Below are 25,111 nucleotides of genomic sequence, written 5' to 3' on the forward strand. Positions count from 1 at the left end.
CATGAGCTGTGCTTGCAAATGAGAACTGTTTTACCATGACCTTGATAGATAAATTTCTTTTTGTTTTAGGGGCATTGGTTTCCAGGAGGAGCGGGTGGACGTGTACAGTGAGTAAGGTCAGTGCCTTAGACCTTTTTCCCATATTGGTTGTTTTCACTTTGTTCTAAGTAATATACATGTTATTCCATCTAGATAGGCTGTTCTTTGAGTCCTGTCAAACCAAGTGTGCAACTGAATAACTGAGTCATGGATGTGTATACAAGGTAAATCCTGTGGTCTTATCTCACACAAACACACCCACAGTTGACTTAAGGAGGACTAGTGTGAAAACAGTGAAGTCAAGCATAAAGGTATTAGGAAACTGGCGTTAACGTTGCCTGTGACTGTGGCTTTAGAAACTACAGCAAAGCCATGACCTGTGCTGTCTATTCAGTACCTTGTCTGACTCAGTGGTTCTGTAACACAAATGACAATCTGAAATGATTCTTTCTTCCTCTTTGTTCAGCTGTTGGCCTTTTTATTTAAAGTCTACTCTGAAGATAGAGTTATGAATATTCTCATGGTCTCTCCTGCAGTGCTTAAGAGCATGTCACAAAAATTCCAGTTCAGGAAAATTTCATGCTCTGATATAATCTTGCTGCATCTCATGGAATTTTGCCATGAAGTTTCACAGGTACTGACAGCAGAGAGGTTAGACTCAGAAATCTGGGGTTTGGCTCCATTCAGCTCCAAATGGAAGTGCATGTGCTTCACACTTGCAGGAAGCACTCAGGTTGTTTGCATTCCCTTGTTTGGGTTCCTGCAATCTGTTCCAGTCCCTTTGCCACTCCAGTGCTAACCACACTGTCTGTAAGCAGCACTGTGCTAGATATGTTTCCAGCATCACATCTCCCCTTTCTAGCCCCTTTTCTTTCTTGCTTGGCAAAGTTCAGTTTCAGCCTGGAAATTTGGTACCAGTGGGAAATTTGGTACCAGTGGGAAGTGATGTGCATGCCATCTGGTCAGCTCAAAGTATAGTGGGAGACTTGAGTATCCAAGCTGGAGATAGTAATTTATAAAATCTAAAGCCCTAATGCACATATATCATATTCTATCCTAAGAAACTGTGGTATACCTCAGAAAAATCACCTGGTCATTCAATTTCACATATAAAGTTCAAGACATGATATAACTAGTGTTTTAAAAAAATAGATCAGTGGGATATAGGCAAAAAAAAATGATAGAAAGTAATTGAAATTTGTTGTGACTAAAACTTGGAGGAAAAAACTTGGCTGAGGATGATGCCTAGCGTGGACAATTTTGGCATGCCTTGTCAAAAGTCACAGAATTTATGCCAGGTAAATTTGCTTTTGCCTGGAAAACTTGCTAACATATAAGTATTGGCATCATAGATGGCACCACTTGAATCCATTTGCCATGGATTTATGTGAGAATTGTGTGTTACCTGAGGAAGGCCTATGGTCCAAGATTGAAAAATTTACTTTTGTAACATGGTAAAGAAGATGCTGCAACATAATTATTTTATATGTGAAAAGGTAGCAGATTTCTAGTGTTTAACTTAGAAATTATGTTATAATGGTGTTTGTATTAACTGATAATTTCTTATTTAAGTGTCTGAAGAAAACAAGAATTATGGAAGGTCATAAGTAGTAAGTATCTTGATTATTTTTTCTTATTCTAAAGAGCTAATAGCATTTGGTATGTTGAATTGTCACAACCTATATCACACATTATGTTCTGGCATCTATTATTTATATGAAGTCCCTAATGTCAGTAGACATGCTGTTTAAAAAGAATAAAAATAAAAACTGAAAAATTGCCAAAGACTAGAAAAACAAATTAATTGGCTAGATAGAAAAATAGGATATCAGTTTCCTGTGTAATGGAAATAAGTATGAACTGTCATATTTCAAGAGGTTTTCTGTGATCATCAGCTTCACAATAAAGTACATCCTTCTTTCAGTTATATTTTCTGATTGCTTAACAAAACCTCAGTATGTGCGTGGTTGCTTGACACAAAATCCATCTTAAAAGGTATTGACAGGTTTCTACTAATTGTCCACCAAATATTTCAGTAATGTGATTATGAGTCTTTCATTATTTTAATCTTAAACAGAAGTCATTAAATGAAATTAGAAGCTCAATTTGTGTGTAGTAGTAAAAAATTATATTCCTCTTATTCTTTCAATTGGTTTATCAGTCTTGTAATTCAGGAATCTGTACTAATCCCAGCATTTTTTCTTAATCTTTTTGTGACCTTATATTAATAACTCAATTTTATTCCTTGCACAATGCCCCTCGAATTTCTGGGAACCTCAATTGAGGTAGCTATCAAGGCTAGTTAACATCAGATGAATTATAGTGTTTTCTTGACTTGACCACTGAAATGAGATATCAGTTATTTGCACAGCTGTAGCAGAAGTTAAAGCACCCAGACAGAACAGCTAGGGCCTTTATAATACCCTGTGAGCGGTTTGACGGGATTTTTTAATTAATATTTTAAAAATAATGCTACTTTAAAACTTTTATATTCTGCTTTCTCGTAATGCAGGGGTAATTGTTAGAGGTTGTAGATTTTGTATTTTAAAGGTGTAGCATTTATCAAGTCAGTATAGTCTTCACCAAAGTTGATAGGCTGTCTGTTGTCCATGTGTGTAATGGTTTGTTTGTACAGAATTCCAAATGAAATGTGGTATGTTTTGCATGTGTTGTTTATTTTCTGCTGTATCACCAAAAGACCTTTATTTTAATTTTAATTAAATACATAAATTAAATTCTTGGAACTAGTGTTTGTGTAGAATTAAGTGGGTAAATATCTTCACTTTTCAAGTTTGGAGAAGAAGCCAAGAAGTTCTGTGTATAAGTGCTTTTTAAAATTTAGTCCCTGCTCACTTCCAGTTTAATTTCTTACCCTCTCTTTGGTGATTAAGGCACTATTGCCTAACGCACTGATTAAAAGTAACAAAGCAAGTGACATACCCCTGTGAAACCACCCTTTGGGGAAGTGTACCAGTGGCTGTTTTTTTTCAGAATGGCTGCATTATTTCACAGCAAATATATATATGTGTGTGTGTATATATATGTATATATATATATATGTATATGTATATATGTATATGTGTGTATATATATGTATATATATATGTATATGTATATATGTATATGTGTGTATATATATGTATATATATATGTATATGTATATATGTATATGTGTGTATATATATGTATATATATATGTATATGTATATATGTATATGTGTGTATATATATGTATATATATGTATATGTATATATGTATATGTGTGTATATATATGTATATATATGTATATGTATATATGTATATGTGTGTATATATATGTATATATATGTATATGTATATGTATATATGTATATGTGTGTATATATATGTATATATATATGTATATGTATATATGTATATGTGTGTATATATATGTATATGTATATGTATATATGTATATGTGTGTATATATATGTATATGTATATGTATATATGTATATGTGTGTATATATATGTATATATGTATATGTGTGTATATATATGTATATATGTATATGTGTGTATATATATGTATATATATATATGTATATGTATATATGCATATGTGTGTATATATGTGTATATGTATATGTATATATGTATATGTGTGTATGCGGGCCCCTGGTGTCTAGTGGTTAGAGTTGCCTGATCTCCCTCTGCGACCGGGTTGGGTTCGCTTCCCGGCCCCCTGGGCAGGGGAGTCATCAGCCTTGGTAGGCACTCACCTAAGAGAAGGGTCACTCTAAACAATCCTACATCCTGGGGGACCTCATGCCCACTGTCCAGCTTTGCTCGGCCCCGGCAAGATGAACCTCAGGACTACTAACAGGGTGTTGGGCTCAGTTCAGCGCACGCTGTGTCTCACCTAAAAATCCACTGCGCAGGCTGGAAGGGTTAATGACCTTTCCCAAAATCTTCGCTCGCGAAGACTGGCCATTACTATGTGTGTATATATATGTATATATATATATGTATATGTATATATGCATATGTGTGTATATATGTATATGTATATATGTATATGTGTGTATATATGTGTATATATATGTGTATATACATGTATATGTATATATGTATATGTGTGTATATATGTATATATGTATATGTATGTATATGTATATATATGTGTATATATATGTATCTATATATGTATATGTGTATATATATGTATCTATATATATGTATATATATATGTACATGTGTATATATGTATATATATGTGTGTGTAGAGATATATATATGTATATAAATCAGAGGATCACAGAATGGTTTGGGTGGAAGAGACCTTAAAGATCATCTAGCTGAAACCCCCCTGCCATGGGCGAGGACGTGTCTCAGTACATGACTTGATGTGTGTGTTGGGTCTGAAGACCTCTTGGGGTAGCATCTCTGAGCTGTCTGTGTGTTGTGGTTAGTATCTCACTAAAGAGCCATAGTTCATCACTCCACAGGTAGAAGGTATTGTTTTTCAAGATAAACTCAACCTCTTTAAGTTTCCTAGAATATTTGATATAGCAATTTTTGGCAACCATTTACTTCTAAAGAGCTGCAAAGTTACTGCAGCTTTTTATACATGAATATGGGGGAAAATGTGTGTACTTTTGCAGAAATGAACAATCATAGAATCACAGAATCAGCTGGGTTGGAAGGGACCTCCGAGATCATCAAGTCCAACCCTTGATCCACTACCGCTGTGGTTACTAGACCATGGCACTGAGTGCCACATCCAGTCTCTTCTTAAAAACTTCCAGGGACAGAGAATCCACCACTTCCCTGGGCAGCCCATTCCAATGTCTGATTACCCTCTCTGTAAAGAAATACTTTCTAATATCTAACCTAAACCTCCCCTGGCACAACTTGAGACCATGCCCTCTTGTCTTACTGATAGTTGCCTGGGAAAAGAGACCAACCCCCACCTGGCTACAACCTCTTTTCAGATAGTTGTAGAAAGTGATGAGGTCTCCCCTGAGCCTCCTCTTCTCCAGGCTGAACAGCCCCAGCTCCCTCAGCCTCTTCTCATAGGACTTGTGCTTGAGTCCCTTCACCAGCCTAGTTACTCTCCTGTGGACCTGCTCCAGGACCTCAATATCCTTCATGAACAATGGAATAACACCTCCTAAAAGCAGTCAAGATTTCATTGTAAGGCTGTATTTTCTAGTAAACCATCTTGGTATGGTTTGACTATTGTGGAATATGTAGTTTGTCTGTGGATTACACTTTTTATTAGATCTGCTACAGGAATGCAGAATCATCCGTCAATAAAAAAATAATCCTTGAAAAAAAGGTTACCTGTTACACAGCCACAGTTATCATGTAGTCATTGTATAAAGAAAGATGTGAGATATCAGTCTTTCATGTAGCATGCTCAAAAGAGATGAAGGTTCTTCTATTTCTTTTTTTATTCAATTACAAAAAAAGGAGAACAAGAAATGGTCTAATCCCATTAATAAAATGAACTGTGTGAAGTCCTGACAGTGCTGAAATGCCATGAAAATTTCTACCTGCTTAAGCAACTCTGCTAGTTCACTTGAAACTCTCCTATTAATTATATAAAATAAAAAGTTAATTCCATGGGCTATAAATCAATCCATAATGCATTCGGAAGAATTCTTTGCAGCTGATTATTTGGCAGTACTGCATGCTTAAAACATTTGTATTGAAAGCAGTGTATTACTTTCCAGAGTAGGATTGGAAATATAGTACTGATGTATTTGCTTTGTTATTAATGCATAATGAGGAAATGCATGTTAGAATATACGTCTGCATGCAAATGCAATATTCTTAATACAAAGGTATTAATTAAGCATGTTAGACTTAATTTTAAAGCATCCAATTGAAGTTTTCAATTTTATTTCTTAATCTTCTAGCAATTATCCAAGAGAATTTTATGATCAATATGCTCAAAGCCAAGAAAAATCAGTGGTCAATAAAATGCAGCAGAAATACTGGAAAACAAAACAAACCCTTATTAAAGTTACAGGAAAAAAGGAAGATGAGCATGTTGTAGCTTCGGATGCAGATCTGGATGCAAAACTAGAGGTTTGTAATGTTTACATAATGTATGTTCACTGTTTGTTAATGTTTAAAGTGTTTTTATTTTCACCAATCCTCTTAACGTGTACACATAATATATAATAATGTATATTTTTTTACCATCATTTTCACGTAATATCTTTTCCAAATTTTGGCAAAAGTACGTATGTAAATTCAGTCAATATAGTACCATTTTGTAATACAAAACCTCATGTCCTTCAAACTTTATTTGGAACCTAACATCTTCTGGATTTACTTTCATGTGTTGGGGACAGATCTTTTCCTTTTGTTAGCAGAGAGGAGCAGGAGATCATCCTTATCCTTTGTCTATGTCACTTTAAGGTAGTTTATTTTTTTTAATACTATTCTATAGTGTATACAAATGACAATCTCTATACAGATACAAAATACCACATATATCACAAAAGCTTGCAATATACCGAGAAGGAGCAAGGTGAATAGTGTGCTCTGCTGGAGTTTTCGAGCATTTTAGTGGGTTCTGACATGACCAAAGAACCTTCTGAAAGTCTGTAAGATATAAATAAGAGAAAAAAATCCTGCTATGTAACAAATACAGTCCTGCTGTCAGTATCCTCAGCCCCACTGAGAAAAAAAAATAGCTTAAGGTTCTACAAATTGAAGAGCTCAAATGAATTTTAGACAAAGTAAAAAATAGAGGATGGACTACAGAAATGTAGCAATCCAGTTTGTGTCCATGTAAGTTTTGTTGGTATTGTTCTGTTAGGTAAGGATAAATGTTTTGCCTTACTGGTTTTCTTGCAGTTTCTTAAAAAAAAAAATTGACTTCACAGTTTATTCAGGTTTTAGCTGAAATACAAGAGGCTGTTTTACAACAAACACTAGTGGGAACTTATAACATGGTGACTCTAGCTATGGGGTCTTCATGATAGGTTATAAATCAATAGTACTGATGCAAAACAAGCTGGAAGGATGGAACAATATTTTTTAAATACATACCTGAGTTTCTACTGTGTCTACTGTATTGAAGATTCGTTAAAAAGCATGCTGTTTTAGCTCAGGTGGGATTGGAAATAGGGAAACTTGTGTTTCAAAAAACTATAAGCATGTTTTCACTTGGACACTTTCTCACCTACAAGTCACACTCCCAGTTTAAAAGACAAGACCTGTGTAAATGTATAGAAAGTCAAGCAACTGTGAAGGAAGGCAGCTACTGGGCTAGTAATCCATTTTACTTAGTTGTGTAATGCTTGATATGGTGGAGTTTAGGTATAAGTTGCAGGTTGGAGGTTTTAGATGGAGAGATAGAAAGAGTAGTAATTCTTCTATTTCCTAGAAACAATCTCCAAATTTAGTCAAGACTGACATTTTTTACCTCTACTTCCTTTGGAAACTGTTGCTTTATAAATTTGGTTATACCAATAAAACGTTCAGTTTAAATCAACAGCTTTCTATGTTGAGATACCTATGCAAGTTGGTTCCACTAGACTTTGCAGTATGAAAAATTCAGTATGCATATTGCCACCTGTGATAAACATGATAGACATTTTGATAACTCTTTGCTCTACTGGAAGTTTTTTAGAAATAGATTTGTATATCTCTGTATATATCCAAAGATATCACCTAAAAAAAAAAAAAAAAGCCCAACGCAAGTAGTTTGGTTAACTACCAGCTGTTCTTTTGTAAGTTATGATTGGTCTGTAGTTTCAGTGGATAACTTAATTGAAAGAAAAGCACAACTGGTAAAGAAAATACTTTCAGGCTAGAAAGATTTCTCATTGTTCAAGAAGGAAATAATACTAATAATTTCTACAAAAAATTAAGTTCTTCTGTGTATTTTATTCATCAGTATTTCTTGCATGCACTTAACAAATTTTTTGTGTATTTTCTTTCAATATCAGCTGTTCCATTCTATTCAGAGAACATGTATGGAGTTACTGAAAGCAATTGAACTGTATCAAAAAAGGATTTGTTGTAAGTATGATCAAACACAGTAATTAAAATGGTAAGAAGGTCTGCATTGTGGAACCATTAAACAAGTGAAAAAGGGAAAATTAAAATGGGGAACTACTAGTTTCATCCTATTTTAAAGTAAAAATAACGTTCCTTGCAAACAACTAAAAGCAGATTTTCTTATTTGCTTGAAGATTTCCTAGATCTTAAGTTTTATATATTGATATAATGCAGTGATAGGTAGCAATAATTACTGGAGAAAGCTTCCTTGAAGTTCTTTTTCTCACTGCTTGCTTGGCTTGTTTACATTCAGAAGTCTCTTGTCTAGAAATCCGAACTCCTTTCTAAACTGTTTTAGTTTTTCTTTCCATCAGGATTGATGACGAAGAATATTTGGCTTATTACTAGTTTTATAATTAAGTAATCCATGCTATTATGATGAATTTGATAATGCTGACTTGGCTGTAACAAGTGTACAGTAATTAGTGACGGTAATTAGTAAGAGACGGGGACCTAATCTGGGAAGTTTCAAGCAGCAAGTTGTATTAAATGTCTGCTAAAGGTTCTCTGCAATCAAAATTGTTTGATTCTCTGCAGCTGTGATTTTTGACCTGGAGAAGAGAATCCAGCTTTGGAGTCATCTTTCAATTTACCTTCTTTTCTTGAATGTTATCCATATTTTCTCGAGCCTTTCATTTTTCTTTTGCCTATCCAAAGAGAGTCAGGGATAATGTTTCAGAATCTGGAGGTAAAATTGAAATAGAGATTAGTAGGGTATTGAGTTCAAGAAGTGTTCCATAGGAGCAGGTGAAATCTCTGATGCAGAGACGTGCATGCAGAATCTTCTACCAGAGTTCTACCATAGTCTGCATTGGAGTTGACTGTCATTTTGGTAAAAATGACGGGAGGACTTCAAGAGATCTTCTTTTATTGTATTAGGCCACTCTCCATCTTGATAGTGGGAAGAAATTGGTACTTTAGGAGACAGCCACTTTAGAAGACAGACAAGGCCATCATGAAATGTTTTTGTAAGGATCACGAAGATCCGTGGTCCCAGTTTGGAAGTAGTCAACAGTTCAGTGTAAAAACACTTTTCTTCCTCTTCTTGTTTAAAAAACAATCAATTACTTTGAGGTAGACATATTTCAGATAGTTGAAATGTAGTGTTTGAATTGTGTAGAATGCTAAAATTGTCAAGTAATCTTGCAAAGTAATTTGAAAATAAGTGTTCTTTAAAGTGAAGTGCTAGATTTTTTCTTATGAAAACTTTTTATGTAATTAAGCATGAAAACTGGTGAGCAAGAGAAAAGCAGGCAAATTAGCTTCTCTGAAAGTATGCTACCAAAGATCAGCTGAGGCAGTCCAAGTGGTGAAAAAGAATTTAAAAACCAACCAACTAAACCAGGCAGAACCCCAAAAATCCAACACTAAAAGATACTACAATCAAGACTAGGCCCTTTTTGTAATCTAACCAACCTACTTTTTTTTTTTCCCAAGAAATAACATGTATCTCCTGTTGTCTTTTGGCATTGATGGAATTTTGTGACTCTTGTTAAGTATGTCTGTAAATGTCTCAAGTAAATCAGATCTTATGTTTATGAAATGCAGGAATGCTGTGAAATTATTTACTTTTGCTTTGCTGCTTGGACTTAGACTGTCTTAAACTATTTGATGTTAAGGTAGTTTTAAAGCTGTTAGAAACCAATTAAATAACATATTTGACCACTCATTTATTTTTTGTTAGTTCTGTCTCAGGAAGAAAACGAATTGGGGAAATTTCTTCGATCACAGGGTTCTCAGGATAAAACAAGAGCAGGAAAAATGATGCAAGCTACAGGAAAGGCCCTCTGCTTTTCTTCTCAGCAAAGGTATATGGGTCGACATTACTGTCTGATTTACAAAGTACATGTGATAATTGTAGTTGAGTCATTGTTGGCATAATTCATTTAGCCATTGGAAATGTGTGAGGAATCAATTGCTAGGAAAGTTATTGACCAAACCTGCTGTAGTATTGTCAATATTGCTGGCTTATTTTTCAAATTTTACCTGATCCTGCTTTTTGTCTTATGGACCTGCTGTGTCTATATCTCTGGTGCCTATTCAGCTCAGCAGTTCTAAAGCTATACTGGTGCATCTTTGTGGCCTCTCTAGCAGTGAGGTTGTAAGGGAGCTGATGTCAGGTCCCTCCTCTGCTTGGTGGCAGTTCTCACTCTACAGATAAATGCTACAGCAGGCTCACTGTAGAGGTGTCTGGGTCCTGGGGCGGAGGGAAATGAATAAGGAAATACTTTTTTTCTGGACCATGGAGTCTCATATCTCAAGTAGACAGAGGAGAAAGGAGGAGTCTGAATGTTATTTTCTGCTTTAACCTTACACTATGAAGCCCCCACCCCCAGGAGAAGATCCCTTCTGAGCTCATGTAGATTAGGTAGAAGCAAATCAGTGAAAGGTAAGGAATCCAGAGGGACACACATGCCCACAAGCATATGCTGTTACCCAGAGCCCTTGATGACTCACTGACCCAGTGTTTGCTCAAGGAGTTTAAAAGTAACAGTACCTGATGGCAGTATGAGTATTATGATGCTTTTTTTTAACAGTATTGGGACCATGGAAGTTTGAAATTTACCAGCACTTGTGAGAGAGAATTTTATTCCATTATGTTTTACAGGATTTGGGGGGACTTTTAACTATTGTGATACTTTTCAGTTTTAGCTTAACAGTGCAGCTGTTTGGCTCAAAATAAAATATTCCATACAGAGCACTGAGAATTTAATATGTTTACCTTGGGCTAGAATTTGGTCATTAGCACCTCCAGTAACAGCCATGAGGGGGATCTTTAAAGCACGTGTAAGGCACCCTTGAGCAAAAGCGCTGATGATTTGCTTCTTTATAAAGCTTAACTGTTTGTAGAAATCTCAGTGTATGGCATATCTACATAAACTGAATTTTCCTTTGGATGTCTAGGTAAGTATTTGTAGAATGAGAAAAAATGCGGGGAAAATCAGAAAAGCCACACTTAAATGTTCACATTTTATTATATGTCCTGCTCAATGCATTTTTAAGGGCATCTTTTAAAATAAATTCACATAAAAATAAAAACAACTGTTTGTCTTTCTTCTCTTAAGCTATTGTCAAACTCATGTTGAAGTTGGGACTACTTTTATTTATGTTGCATGCCAATAGCTAGCTCAGTACATGGAGATCGAGAAGACATAATTTCTCGATTACTGGAGGTGACATTAGAAATTCTCTTAGGCCGAAGGTCTTCCTAGCACATTAAACTAAGTCTGTACTCTTGTGGAATGGATTGAACCCATTCCAGTGAGGTCGCTGCTTGCAAGAAATAGGAAAGCAGAAGCAGCAGGAGGAAGCAAAGCAAAAGTTGGAGTAATCCTGCCTAGTTCTGAGATACCATTAGGAGTTGAAGTGATGGCACAGGGAAGACAACAGTGTCCCCTACAGCCTTTCCAAAGTGTGGTTGCCAGAAGAAACATTTAGGAAAATGTCCAAATCCTTCCAGAAGGTAAATATCCTGCAAAGGAATTGTTCAGATTCCTTAAAAAAAAAAAATCAATAATTACCTACTTGACAGATGACTTTTTTTATTTACATTTACATCTGAAGATTAAATGGCTAATTGAAGTGCTTTTTGTGGGGTTTAACGTGTCAATCCTGATATAACTATGGTATTTATCCAGTAATAAATTACTTCAGGAACATTTTTAGAGTTGCTAAATGAAACTTATGGAGGGGAATCATAATAACATACACATAAGCGGCTTGGCAAACTAAAATACATAGATGCATTAGAATAGGGTCCTTTTTCACTCACACATGTAAATAAAACCTCACTTCTTGAACAGGAAGGTTGCAAGCACCATCTTCATGCAAAATTACCCCGTTCATGTGCACCCCCAGCCAAGTTACAGAACTATCTGATCATATACTAAGACTTAACTATTTTGGCTGTCAGTAGTTGTATTACTCCTTTGTTTATCAACTTGTTTAACATATTCCCCTCCTTCCTTTCTTTCCTTCATGCCTTCCCCTAGATTAGCACTCCGTACTCCTTTGAGTAGATTATATCAAGAAGTAGAGACTTTCAGATACAGGGCCATCTCAGACACCTGGCTGACAGTAAACCGGATGGAACAGTATCGGACTGAATACAGAGGAGCTCTACTCTGGATGAAAGATGTGTCTCAAGAGTTGGATCCGGATCTTTATAAGCAGATGGAAAAGTTCAGGAAGGTATGAAGTTTCCCGTAGTTTCGTAGAAGGAGCTGCCTGATAAATGATGATGAAGCATGATTTTGGTTCTTCTGAGGAGGACATAATTCAGAAGCATTAAGGATGCCATTTATCTTAACTAATCTTTTCTGTATGGGCTCTAAGGAAAGGCGTTTTTCAGTACTGTTTTCAACTTCAGCATACATCTTTATAATTTAAATAATATATATTTCTGAAGAAGATTATCCAATTTTAAATACTTAGCTGTGATGCCTGAATGACTAATAGAAGAAGGTACGTCTGCAGTCAGAGGGGAAAGGGAAAATTGATTTTTGCAACTGAGAGTACAGAAAAAGAGATGCTGTACTATCTGCTGCTAACTTTTGGGGTGCAGTTAAAGACTAACGCTTTCAGAATTGGCTGGTTTTGTATTATGGGGAGAAGCTGTAGATCTGGAACTTATTTTTAAGTTCCTTATGCGGTTCGGCGTGACTCTTGGGCAACTGCTAAACACTAAAACTGCTAGGAATGCACTCTCCATAAATCGTCTTTGTTCAGTGTCACTCAAGTTGACTAAATTCCTCCCCTCCCAAAAGACTACCAAAATCCCATGTCCTAGGTGGTGGTACGCAGTTTTGCTACCAGGTTTGAGTATGGAATTAATTTGAGCTGATCCTGTTAGTTCAGGAATGTTCATGAGAACTTCACATTTGCTAGTGAGGTTTTAGAGCCGAGTTTGTTACAAGTCTATAATGTTCACAGTTTGCTGTTTATGTATGCTGGCTATCAGGAGGAGTTGGGATCTTAGGTGTAACCTACTGGCTTGTTCTTTGAGTAAAAGCAGTAAAAAAATATACAGAAATTGTCGATAATTGAAAGTAAAGGTCTAATAACAGAAATTGTATTAAAGTGTGTATATGTATATGCGTGTGTATGTGGCTTAGAGATGGGTAATGTATAAAAGAGAAAGCACTGTTCATCAATAGCTTAAGCAATCTGTAGCTGAAAGTGTTTCAAGATAAAAGATGCTTAATGCAGGACTTTGAATAAACCATCCTAACGGGAAAGGACTGGCATGCATCTAGGCTGTGCCATTTTTTGTAAACTGAAGTGGTGACAATAGCAATTAAAGAAGGGATGGAGCAAATGATACCCTAGTTAGTCATCTAATCTTTATTTAATGCTTCGGTACAGGATATTCCTGTACGTCTTGTGGCACCAGACATGTACTTTATTATGCCTTGTGGGAAATGTTTGTAATGACAAGTTCTTGCAGGTAAAATAATTGGTATGGTCTTGGCCTCAGCCGATTGCTTATGTATACTGTTTGATTTATTAGGAAAACACTTAAAAATGGAATGTTAGAATGAATAAAGCAGTACTGATAATGGTCATAGAAAACTGATTTATAACTTTCTTTCAAAACAAGTGCTATGGAAGGCATAAATTATATAGATGACAAAGTAATTAAAATAATGTAGGTTTTGTGCAGTGAGCTGCTATAGTTAAAAACTTTCATGTGAAATTTCAGTGATCTTGGGTTGCTGTACTTCAAGGTCAGCAAAAAGAGGATTTTTTTTTTAAAGAGTTCTCACAAAACTTAGTAGTAAGTGGAAATACTAAGTATTTTAAAATATTTCTAGGTCTGAAATCCATTACAATTCTGACATGAAGAAATGAATGTAGATTCTAAAATTCTGTACTGTTACCTCAAACAGTTAAAATACCCCAAACTTGAAAGTCTTTTGAACAGTTCTTTTCTCCAACTGTCTGTCAACTGAATTGGCAGAGAACAAAAAGCTCCACATTTTGTAGCCAACAAAGTAAAGAAATGCCCCTGGTATTCACTTCCCTACGTATGCCATCTGTGCAACAGGCATATCAAATTAGTCTTTGAAGATTTTAATACTTGCAGAAAGTAAACTTTTTCTTTGTTAATTTTGGGGAAAAAAATTACTGAAATAAAATCCTCAAGCATAGTGTTCCTAGGTACTGTTGCTGAGCAAGATGCAAGTGTGTTTTTTAGTGCATTACGAAAACTAATGGTGGATAAGGTAGTCCTAAATAATTAAAGCAGAGGAGTTTTTATTGTCTTTTTTTTCTATTTTTGCTTGCAGGTCTTAATTGTGCCATGGTGTGGCAGTGTAATGCTGAGGTTTTAGGGCTTTTTTTGAATCTGTAACAACAATTTAAGAAGTCACGCTAGTTTTGCATTGAGAAAGATGTTATAATTGCTGGTATGACGCTTTTGGTTCTAAAACATACCATTGCCAGAGAGAAGTGTTTTGTTCTGGAGCTGCATATTGAGTGATACACCACCAAATAGTTATTGAAGCTGATCCTGTCAGAGCACTTGAAAAAAGTTTTCTTCAGACTTCTAATTGTAAAAATTCTAAGTATTACTTCAGTAAATTTTTTTATTTCAAGTAAACAGTGCTGGTTTAATGATCTTTAATGCACCTAGTGCAACAACAGTATTTATATCACTTGGTTAAAGGACTGTTTTTCAAGTATGAAGCCTTTTATAATATAATCCTAAATGTATCATTATGTATACAGATATGGTACTTGTTTTTGGAGACCAAAGCTAAATCAATCCAGATGGGGTTTTCATACCTTCCCTCAGAATAGCTCAGGCTAAAAGATCAATAGTTGAGTCAGTATTTTCAGAGCTGATAAAATCTGAGTTAAAACGCTGGCATTTTGCAGCTCTCTTTCAAAACAATGAGGTACATGAAAGAATTTTCTAATGCTATTCTTAAGGCGTCAGCCTAAGTATGCAAGACTCAGACTTTCAAAGTCTCTCAGAACACTGTAGAGCAGCCTTTTTACATTGTTGTTTGAAGATATCTCTGTGATTGTAGCTACTTGAGTCAAAATAAGGAAATAGATGAAGTTTTACCTTTCACTGCAGAATTCTATAAATGCTATATAACTTCATTCTTTTTTTTTCCATTAACATTTTTTATGAACAATCCAGTGCTGTTCTGGATATAGAGGTCTTCCATCCCAAGTTTGGAGTTTGAAGTGTTCCTTGAGGGATTCTAAACAGCGCAGTGGCAATGCTGTGATATTTAGGAGAATCTGAATGAGCTAATACCCCTTTACCAGATTCTCCACACTGATCAGGTTTTTAAGGTTCTTAAATCTGGGATGTTTTATCTGTCTGGAGACTGTACACTATAACATGAGCTGTACTGTCATGTAAAAATATGGACCAAATTGCCCAAGTGCTGATGTCCTCCTTCCAGCTCCAAAAAAGTTAAGCTTTTCCAGGCATTTACTGAGAAGGAATGTGACAATGTGTAGTGATAGGCTATGATACCAGGCAACAGCCTTCCATCTGCAGCCTGCAGGAACACAGAAGGGACTGCTGTTCAATTTTACATAGCTAGGCTATCTCAGATGCTTATACAATTCAATATAAACTTTCTCATCAAACCTATGCATTTCGGTGCCACCCATAACAAGTAAAAAGTGAGAGCTGAAAAAAATTATCATGCTGACCTTTAGGCTAACTGTAAGAAAAATTGCATCTGTGACATGATAGGTTATTTATCGTGCTACATTGATAAAGCAAATTAATCCTTTCTGTATTTCTTTTTCACTTCCATTCTTCTACTCCTCTGCTTTCCCTTTGTTCTGAGGCTTGAACCAAAGCTGGAGTGTGTTTGTAAATACCCAGTGGCTATGCTGGGATCCCTGGGACAAGCTGCACTGCAGCGGTGTACTGAGAACTGGGTACCTGGATGTTTGGGCTCTGTTTCTCCCTGTTGTGTAGACCTCTGCTTTTGCCAAATCTGTTTTCCTAGGAGCTGTGCTTCTGTATGAACCAAACGAATCTCAGATGGGACAAAGAATGGGTTGAAGCTGCGTAAGGGTAAAGAGTGATGCATGGGCTGGTTGCAGCAGAGCTTTCTAAGTGCTTTTGGATTGATCTGCTTGGCATACTGTGCAAGTCTTGTATCTGTCTATGGTACTTGGATATTACAGGAATTAATATTTGAGTTTTTAAAGCAGTATGCATTAGATGGGGTGTTGTCCACAAAAAGGGTTGAGTGTTGATCGATATAGTTGCATGGGATCTGTGATGGAAACAAGTAGCATGGTTTGTGCTGGGCCTCTTTTCTGAACCCTGAACTATTTCAGAGGTGTTAACTAAGTGGAATAGATCACACTATGGAAGAGATTTGTCAAGATATCTCCCCAAAGGTCCTAAATTATTACAGAGCCCTTAATGTCAAGCTGTTACTTTGGATGCAACCGTTGAGAAACTTTCAAGCTTGCAGCTGAGTTGTTTGGATACAGTTTATCTCCACTTCTTCCTAGTTGTAGCCCTCTATATACTTGAAACAAAATGAATGCACTTAAATGGCATTTTAAAGATAAATCTGGCAAGAGAAAAGGAAAGGCAGTGAGAAAAAGGAAAGTTCAAGAAGAAGAACTCATTATGACATAACAATAACTTAAACTATTGTTGTTATAAATGTACCAATGAAGGGAGTAGCTGATCTATGCAAATTCTCTTTAAATATCTTCGAAGAAATAAAAGTTAAAGCCTATGTGGACAGCTGGGAGATAATGAAGATCTAAATAAATCCATTGATTTAAAGGTCAGAAAAGAAACACTGAAGTATATGTGTTCATTGTAAAGATCTCAGCAAGTCTGGATAAGATACATCTACCGCAGCTTTTCAGTGAGGCTCATCACCTACATCTCTGTCCCCCTGCTGCCCCCTTGACTATTAGCACTGCCTGGCATGAGGTTTGGCTTGTGTGATGATAAAGGCACTGTACCACATTACAGCATCATCTGCTACTCACATATCCATTATCATCAACTGCAAACAGCCCTGCAAACTTGAAGGCACTGTGGAAATTTACTGGAGTATTATTTTAATTTTTTTTCTTAATTCTCTGTTACTTTTGAAAACTCTTGGAAAGGTGGGAAAATGCGAAAAGCCTAGGAAAGGAGAAAAACCAAATATGATGCTGATCTTTGAAACAAGAACAGACTTGGCAGTTGCCATTCTTGGAAACTAAATTTTAGTTTCTGGTAAAAAAAAAAGAAAAGGAAACCTATAGGCATTTAGAGGCCAGCAAACTGAAGAGCAAGTAAAAACACAGGTTTATGAGTTACATTACAGGTTGGAGGCTTTCTTTTGTTTTGCATTTTTAATCAAATTATTAATGGGGAAAAAATTGCAAATCTGGATGTTGCAGTTCCTTATGATTGATTACTGGGAAAATGAATTTAACTTTACTAGAAAAATAAGAGCTCTTGGGAGCTGAGAGTTGAGAATATTGGCTGAGGAACACTAAACAAAGTTTCAAAGGATCATAGAATTTAAAGATGGAAAATAACTTGAAGTTTAACTAAACTCTCTTCCTGCCAGGACAAAATTGTACGTCTGTAATATATTTTCCGAGTGTTTTTCTACAGCTAATAAATATTATTCAGTTGAGGGTGACTCTCTTAGAAGTTTTGTGGATACTGGTGATGTCCTAGTTCAATTATTAAAAGCCAACCAAAAGAAAATGTGCTAATGCTGATTACATCTGCAGAGGATGTTGAGCTGGAAAGTCTTCTGGTTTCCAAGCAGCAAAGTACACCAGTGTCTTTGGCCATTGCAGTCATAGTGGTGTAATCAATAGACTCTCAGTTGCCATAGTTACAAATTGCAGTGTAACTGATAGATATTTAAAGCCAGCTAGGGTAGTCGCTGTTGACCAACTCTGGGTTTTAAAAACTAAAAAAAATGATTTTAAAAAGAAGTTGTAGACAGCAGTTGTCTCTGTTTCTTTTTAGGTGATAATTCCACATTAAATTCCAACTTCATCTATAAAACGTTTACCTTGAGGTGACAATAATGTAGGCCTCTACATGTGAGAGGGGACATGATGGTGTTTGTGCTCCAGAGGTATCAGAAAGATCCGAGTAGTCTTAGTAGACCACTCATTGGATATGCGATGTGTGGCACTGTAGTGTGAACAATAATGATGGCTTTCATAATATCTATTAGGAATGTGAGATGGTAAAGTCTATCACTTTAATAGATATGATTTTTATCACTCTTGGTTCAAAATCTTACTTGAAAAAAAAGCCCCCACCGAATCTCTTTGCTGATTTGGATGCTGCTGCTCCTTGTTAGATGAATAGCTGAGGTCCCAGGAGATCCAGTAATACTCACTGCAAGATAGCTGCATGCTCTAAAATTAGTAAGATGGTGTCAAACTGCACCCTGAGATCCTCATCTTAGTGTAGCAATGTGATGGCAGAGATGAAGAGATAACAGCATGCTCTTAGGATATGATGATAAGCAACACCTACACATATCACTTCTTGTGACGTGCCTGTGCCACCCAAGAGTATGCTGTTAGGGATTAGCAGCTAAAACATGGTTTTTGAGGCTGGGTTTTTTAAATGTGAAAGTATATTGTGTTGGAAATGCTAAATTTAATGATTTACCTAGAAATTATGGTAGTGAAAAACAAAACACACAAAAAAAAGTTCAATCAAAATTGTAGTTCTTGCTTTGTCACTATTGCCCTTCCTTGTAAAAGCAGATGGAGTTCCAGTGCTGAGTGTGTTTCTCTGTGCGGTTTATGCTGTAATGATTTTTCTGTGTTCTTCAATGTCACATTCAGTAACATTAAGTGGAGAACCCAAAACATTCCAAGATATTTCACATACAAAATGCTCAAGCATTTTAAGGCAGTTGTGAAAGATGTACTTTTTTTGAAAACATGACCTTAAGCAGATATATTCTTCATGGTGAAAGCATTTTATAGTCTTATAACTTTAAATTACCATTTCAAGTACCATTTGTAAGACTCAGAGTAGACAATAATATAAAATCAATTATTTTCTGAAGCTATTTCATGTATATTAAATATCACTGATGATTGTTAGTGGGTTGAAAGCAAAGTAACAACGTGTGATGGAGATGCCCTTTTAAAAGCATAATAAGAGTATGCCACTTAAAAATAGAAACAGGCTTCTTGGAACAGATTACATCATCTTTAGAGGTACTGCTTGTAGAATATAGTTGCTTCCAGAGAATAATGCTTGCCCTTGAGATATGGTTCATCATCTGTTCAGTTATTTTTAAGAAAGAAGAGTTTGAGGTGAGACTCAGCAAAATGGCTGTAAAGTAAAATAAAATAAAGTGCTAGACTACAGATACAATATAGTTTTTTAACAACCTTGTTTCATGTAACCTACCTGAAATTAAAAAAGAGTAGGCTTGGTTTAATTGTGCATTTTCAGACTGGTATTTATTTCAAGAAAAGTCAGGCAGACACATCCAAAAAAATTCTGTTCACTTAAGTAGCAGAAATTAAAATGTTTCAACAGAGTACAACAAATATATTAAAAAAATATCAGTGATTTAAATCAATAGTCTAACTTTCATGTAACAATTTTTATTAGTCCCAATATTAAAAAGACTCTCTCAAACATGGTGTGATAAAAATTAAGCTCCAAGTATTTTTCTCTTGTCTAATAATTATAGAAATGTGTAAATATTAAATTTAATATTGGATTTTTTTAAAAAAGAAAGGAACAACTGAACACTATTTTCACTTATTCTGTTGTATTTTGATCTTAAAATGGGAAAGAAAAGATAATTGCCTAGAGAATTTCTGTTGCTCACATGAAAACTCTAACCCTGCAGGCTAGTCTGTGTGGGCAAAGCTCCTCACCCATGTGGATCATTATGTGAATTCAGAACCTAAATGAAGTGTAAAAATGTGAACAGAGTAGATTGTGAAAAGAGAAATGAGACTTGGAAAATTCCCTCAGCCTTAATAATCTGAAAAGGCTAGGAGGATAGCTAAAGAAATATTTTTAAAAAATAAATGAAATACAGATGTGACTGAACTGAGAGAATTCTGCAGGAGAGAAGGATAAACAGGAAGGGGAATACAGCTGTTGGGGAAAACATTGTTTACACAAGAGAACCAAGTTTTTCTGTGGTCCCCACTGCCCAGGAATTCTTCTTATACTTTCCTGAAATGCTTGGGCATGTGCATTATGTAGTCCATCTGCTTTTACTCATAAGGCCTTTGCTCTTCAGTTGTATGCTGCATAGGCTCTGAATGATTAAAAAGATTCTGTGTTTGATTTTCCTCCTTTACATAATGAAACCAAATTAGACAGGATTAAAAAAAGTGAACAAACAAAAGGTACTGTTCTAACCAAAAAAATGGCTAATATACCACCATCTCTGATTCAGGGCTCTGCATGAACCCTGCTTAGATTTCGAATGTTGTTTCTTCTGTAGTAGCACAGTGTGATGTCTGAAAACCACTACAGAAAGACTTGGGGTTTTTTTGTAAGTTTGTACTCTTTCAGAGTTTGTATCTTGACAAAATATAATTAAATTGTTTTGAGGGAAATAAGGCATGCTTATTGATGTATTAAATGCCAACCAGGAACAGCAATAACAATGCAGAGAATTATGTACAGCAGACTTACAAATGAATCTTGATCATTAATGGGTGTCATTTCGTATTCTTTGCCAAAAGGCTAAATAGAAAGTGAAACACAAAACCTCAACTTACAGGAATTCTACTCCTGCATTAACACTGTAAACAGAGTAACTTTGCAGTAAGGACAATGAGAGCATCTGGGAACTGAATATTCAAGGAATTTGGTCATCACAGTGATTTTGTTAAAGGTATCTTTCCTGGAGCGTTGTTTGTCTCGTCCAGCTATAATTTGCAGCTATGATTTGTGTCAGTGGCATTCCCTGGCAGTTTGTGCATCTACCCATCCTGCTGCTCTTCATAATGACCAGAAGTATGGTGCAGGCCAGCTTACTGTTTTACGGTGCTTTCAATGGGGATATTGTTACTGAACTTGAGCTTTTCACGCCCCTTTGCCTAATTCCAGTTTATTCATTCCTCACATCAGCCTACTCAGAAAGAACCCAGATTCAAATAATAATCTTGCTCAGGCCTAGAAGAATTTAATTTGGATGTAAAGGAATTAAAAATATAAATTACAGTTTTTAACTATGAGGACATTGCACCTAAAGGAGTCAAGAAGACCTCCAAATAATCTGCAGTAAATCAGATAAACTGAACTGTGTAATTACTAGATAAATACAATCCTGGGCATAGTAGACATATTAGTTTTATGCTATATTACAGTTTCCTTTACATCACTTCCCTGGTCTTTCTGTGTTCAAAGGTAGTAAAATTACCTGTTTCAGTTTTCTGCAGGAGCTGGCTGTCTAATTGCTCTCCACTTGCCAGCATTCTCCCCCGTGCACCATGTGGCCAACCATCCTTTGCTCTCAGAATGTCTAATGTGATTAACACAATTGAGTTATAATAAACTCAGCAATTCTCAGCACTTTTAACACTAAGTCCAGGTTATGCCTGGTTTAGAGCTGTATAAGATCTTTCAACTCTAAAAACTTATTTCTTTGCTTTTGCCATTTATTTTGGTTGGCCTGCTTCTTGCTACAAATCTTTGCAATGATTTTTGGCAACTCAGAGACTTTCATGATACTAATAAAATGTAACTCTTCATTTTCAAACTACATAAACTTATTTGTATCTGTGCAAAGAACTGTTGGATTTTATCAACTCCTTCACAGACATTTCAGGACAGGAGACGTTTCGAGTTACCAGGACCAAACTCTTCCCTAAAGAGGATATATATCCATGCATGAAAATGTGCGTGCATCTGTAGTTTGCAATGGTATATCCAAGCATGCTGTGGTGGTAATGACTTACATCCGCAGACTGACAGATGCGTGCTCCCTACTGGAACTGCATTTGAGGCTTGAAATGTAGAAGTCTATCCCCAAACTCTGAAGTAATGCTATTTAGATGAATGTCATTCTGAATTTAATTTAAGAGTCTCCTGGTCACATGAATATTTTCTTTGTATGTCCTTGCTTCAAGGTCTCTGTTAGTGTCAACATATGTTTTTTGTATTTTTTTTCCTTTCAGCCTAGTAATGCACACATTTTAGGTTTGACTAATACTGGAACCTGTTACCAACAGAAAGTTGAGGCATGTACCTAGGCTTCTTAAAGGAGAAAAGAAGCAGATTCTCTAGCAAGGCTAGAAACTTTATATTTGCTGCCTTCCCTTCATTTAAATTGTCATTTCATGTTTATTCCCTTTTTAAAACAATTTGCATATTGACCCAAGCTGTAAAAATTAATACAATGTCTTGAGGAGCATGTTAAGTTCTCTGCTCACTGATAATTGGAGAGTAGCCAGAAGGTGTAAGCTCTGAGAGGTAGTGCTGCTTTCATATACAGTTTATTCCTGTAACAATCCAATGTGAATGAGTTGGGAAGGGAGGCTGTGTGCACTCCAGCTCTCAGCTGTAACATATCACACTGCATTAAAACTCCCTCCTTTGATACAGTTCGAAGTTAAACAGATTGACCATAAGTACTTTGTCTTTATGCTGGGTAAAATCAGAGGAGAGGCCTCGTGCAGACAGCAGTAATGTCAGCTGGGATGTTGCTGCTGACCATACCCCTTTATTTCCCCCCGAACCTCTCTCTGGAATAAGAACTACAGCTTTTTGGATCAAAGCTACTGAGGCCAGGTCCCACGCTGCATAGTGTGGACACATTCATTTGGAGCTGATTTCTTTCTGCACAGGCAGGAGATAAGAAGTTGTTTAGCAACATGTGAGGAGTATGGGGCTATGTATTTGAAGAGTGGGGGAAGATTTTTGGAAAAGAAAAGCCAAGACTATATGTAGCTGTTTTTCTGGGGAAGATGTATGGCTAATGCAGAGATGCTGCTTTTCTGAAAGGTGGTGCCTAGATGAAGCTGAACCAGGGCAGAACTCTTTGTAAACACTCACTGCATTTTGAGAATAGCATCTATCTATTTAGCTTAAAAATTTATTTCCTCAGGCTTAAATTCAAGTAAACAACTCTTAATATGAAATAAGTTCTGTGTAAACATGCTTAGCATCTGTTTAACTCAAAATTGTTGTTAAAACAGTTTAGTTAACGTGTAGAAAAATAACATACCTTCTTCATTTCTTGGGCTGTGGGCTCAAAGGCTCTTGAATGTTTTAAAATGGGGTGACTCAGTAATGTTGTGTGATTTTTTTATGTTGTGCTGTGATCATAATTTTGATAATAACTTTGAGTGCGGTTCTGAAAAATTGAAGACTATTATTGCTTTCAGCTTGTTAAATTTAACAGACTTTCCTTCATTTTACAGTAAATAGTGGTTGAAATTATGGAAGTGATCCACATCATATATTTGAGAGTTGGTTGTATGCTGTATTTGATAGAAGTTTTTTTTTAAAGCTGATAAATTATACTGTCTGTGAATATTCCTTTTTATGTTTTGTTGCAATTTTTTTATGTTAAGCAATTGAATTCATATTCTGGGACTGCACTGTAGGTTCTGTTTGTGAAAGCTGTTGTGAGACTTAAAGCTGAAGATTTTGTTGTCTGGTTTTTGGCTGGATGAACTTGCTGGATTGTGCTGAGAAACGGGACTTTGATCAGGGCTGTGTCCAGCTGCTGGATAAGTGGAAAGGGTTCTGCAGAGGTGGCACTCTCCCCCTTCACTGGGCCATTCTAGAACGGCAAAAATCAGGAAGGAGGAAGAATAAATACCTCTTTAATTCCTGCTAATTCCTTAGAAAAAAAGGTCTTCTGTTGCTGTTGGGCAGTACCTTACAACCTGTTGTGTTTGTTGTGTTTTTTTCCTGTGAGGGGACAAAATAATTTTTTAATAATGAAGAAGGAAGTATATTTCTATTGCTGCAGGGCAGCTGTTCAGAATGTTGTTATTTAGTACAGAGAGCTATATTACTTGCCACAAATAGTTTTCATGTCTCAGATAAATTTGATTTGAATGTAACAATACTTTGCTACTGCAAAGAGATGTTTGGGTCCATGTCTTTGCACTACTATAGTGTTAATAGTAGGAGGGAAGTATGTCAAATTCACATCAAAAAAGGTTAAAACAGTCAAGGAAAAAAACACATTCTTGAGGCATCTAAAATTAGAACATCTTGTTGATTGAATAGCAACTGTTTAATTCTTCAATTCTTAGTTGAAGACTCTTTTCATATGAATTTATATTATCTTTTATTGATAGACCTGTTCTGATAAAATATCTAACCCAGTAGTAAGGCTGTTTCAACAATATTTATTTTTAGCAAACTACCTTCTAAAAAAATAGAGCTAAAAAATTATCTAGATATACTTTTTCCCAGAGGTTTCATGTAGACAATAACACTGTTTAGTATTCCATTCCCCACTTAAATACCATGAGTAAAATTTTCACCCTCTGGGACTTGAATGAGGAGAGGGGAATTATGATGGATGCTGGAAGATAAGTTAGGGCTGTCCAGGTAAGTCCTATAGGTTTTGGCAATCAATTTCCAAAATTCAGAGCTCAGATCTTAATGTATATGTAGGCTTCTAGGGTACACAGGGGTACAAAATTTTTTGAAAGTAAAGTACTGAGATGTAACCTCCCCTCTGCTCTGCAGTTGCAATTGTAGAAATGTTGGAGCATCTGAAAATTGCCCCCACCCCTTCTCCAAATGAATCTGTGTGAATGCAAAACTTACGTACTGTCTTACAGTTACAATATGTGAAGCATTTGTATGTGATTTCTGTTACTTAAGCAGAAATCACATAGTTTGGGCATAGGCAGTGGGATGGGCAGATGTATATAGGCAGTGCTTGAATATACCCTGGCACCTCTAACAGTTATAAAATTTTATAACTCGTTGTGATTTTGAATTTTTATAATGGAAAATCTGCAGTTACACAACTGTTAGGCTGGAAAAGCTCATTTGAAGTATCTGTGCTGCCTGTCAGAGCTGCCATCAGAGCTACCACTGG

The 25,111-nt window shown here is 35.9% G+C and overlaps 1 protein-coding gene across 3 annotated transcripts in view; it reads left to right on the forward strand.

The window, feature by feature from the left end:
• ICA1 (islet cell autoantigen 1) overlaps nt 1–25,111 on the forward strand; it is a 71,426-nt gene that overhangs the window by 9,778 nt on the left and 36,537 nt on the right. The window contains exons 2-8 of one of the 3 annotated variants that reach the window (XM_027749183.2): nt 70–116; nt 193–263; nt 1,612–1,649; nt 5,927–6,098; nt 7,973–8,045; nt 9,769–9,892; nt 12,077–12,275. In XM_027749183.2, the coding sequence (XP_027604984.1) occupies nt 1,633–1,649; nt 5,927–6,098; nt 7,973–8,045; nt 9,769–9,892; nt 12,077–12,275 (585 nt within the window). In that variant the 5' untranslated portion in view covers nt 70–116; nt 193–263; nt 1,612–1,632. The remainder of the gene's footprint in view (nt 1–69; nt 117–192; nt 264–1,611; nt 1,650–5,926; nt 6,099–7,972; nt 8,046–9,768; nt 9,893–12,076; nt 12,276–25,111) is intronic. The other 2 variants (XM_027749184.2, XM_027749182.2) reach the window with 2 other exon arrangements.

This window comes from Pipra filicauda, unplaced genomic scaffold, assembly GCF_003945595.2.
Source record: "Pipra filicauda isolate LSUMZ 115617 unplaced genomic scaffold, ASM394559v2 scaffold66_size7647185_pilon, whole genome shotgun sequence".
Taxonomy (NCBI): Eukaryota; Metazoa; Chordata; class Aves; order Passeriformes; family Pipridae; genus Pipra; species Pipra filicauda.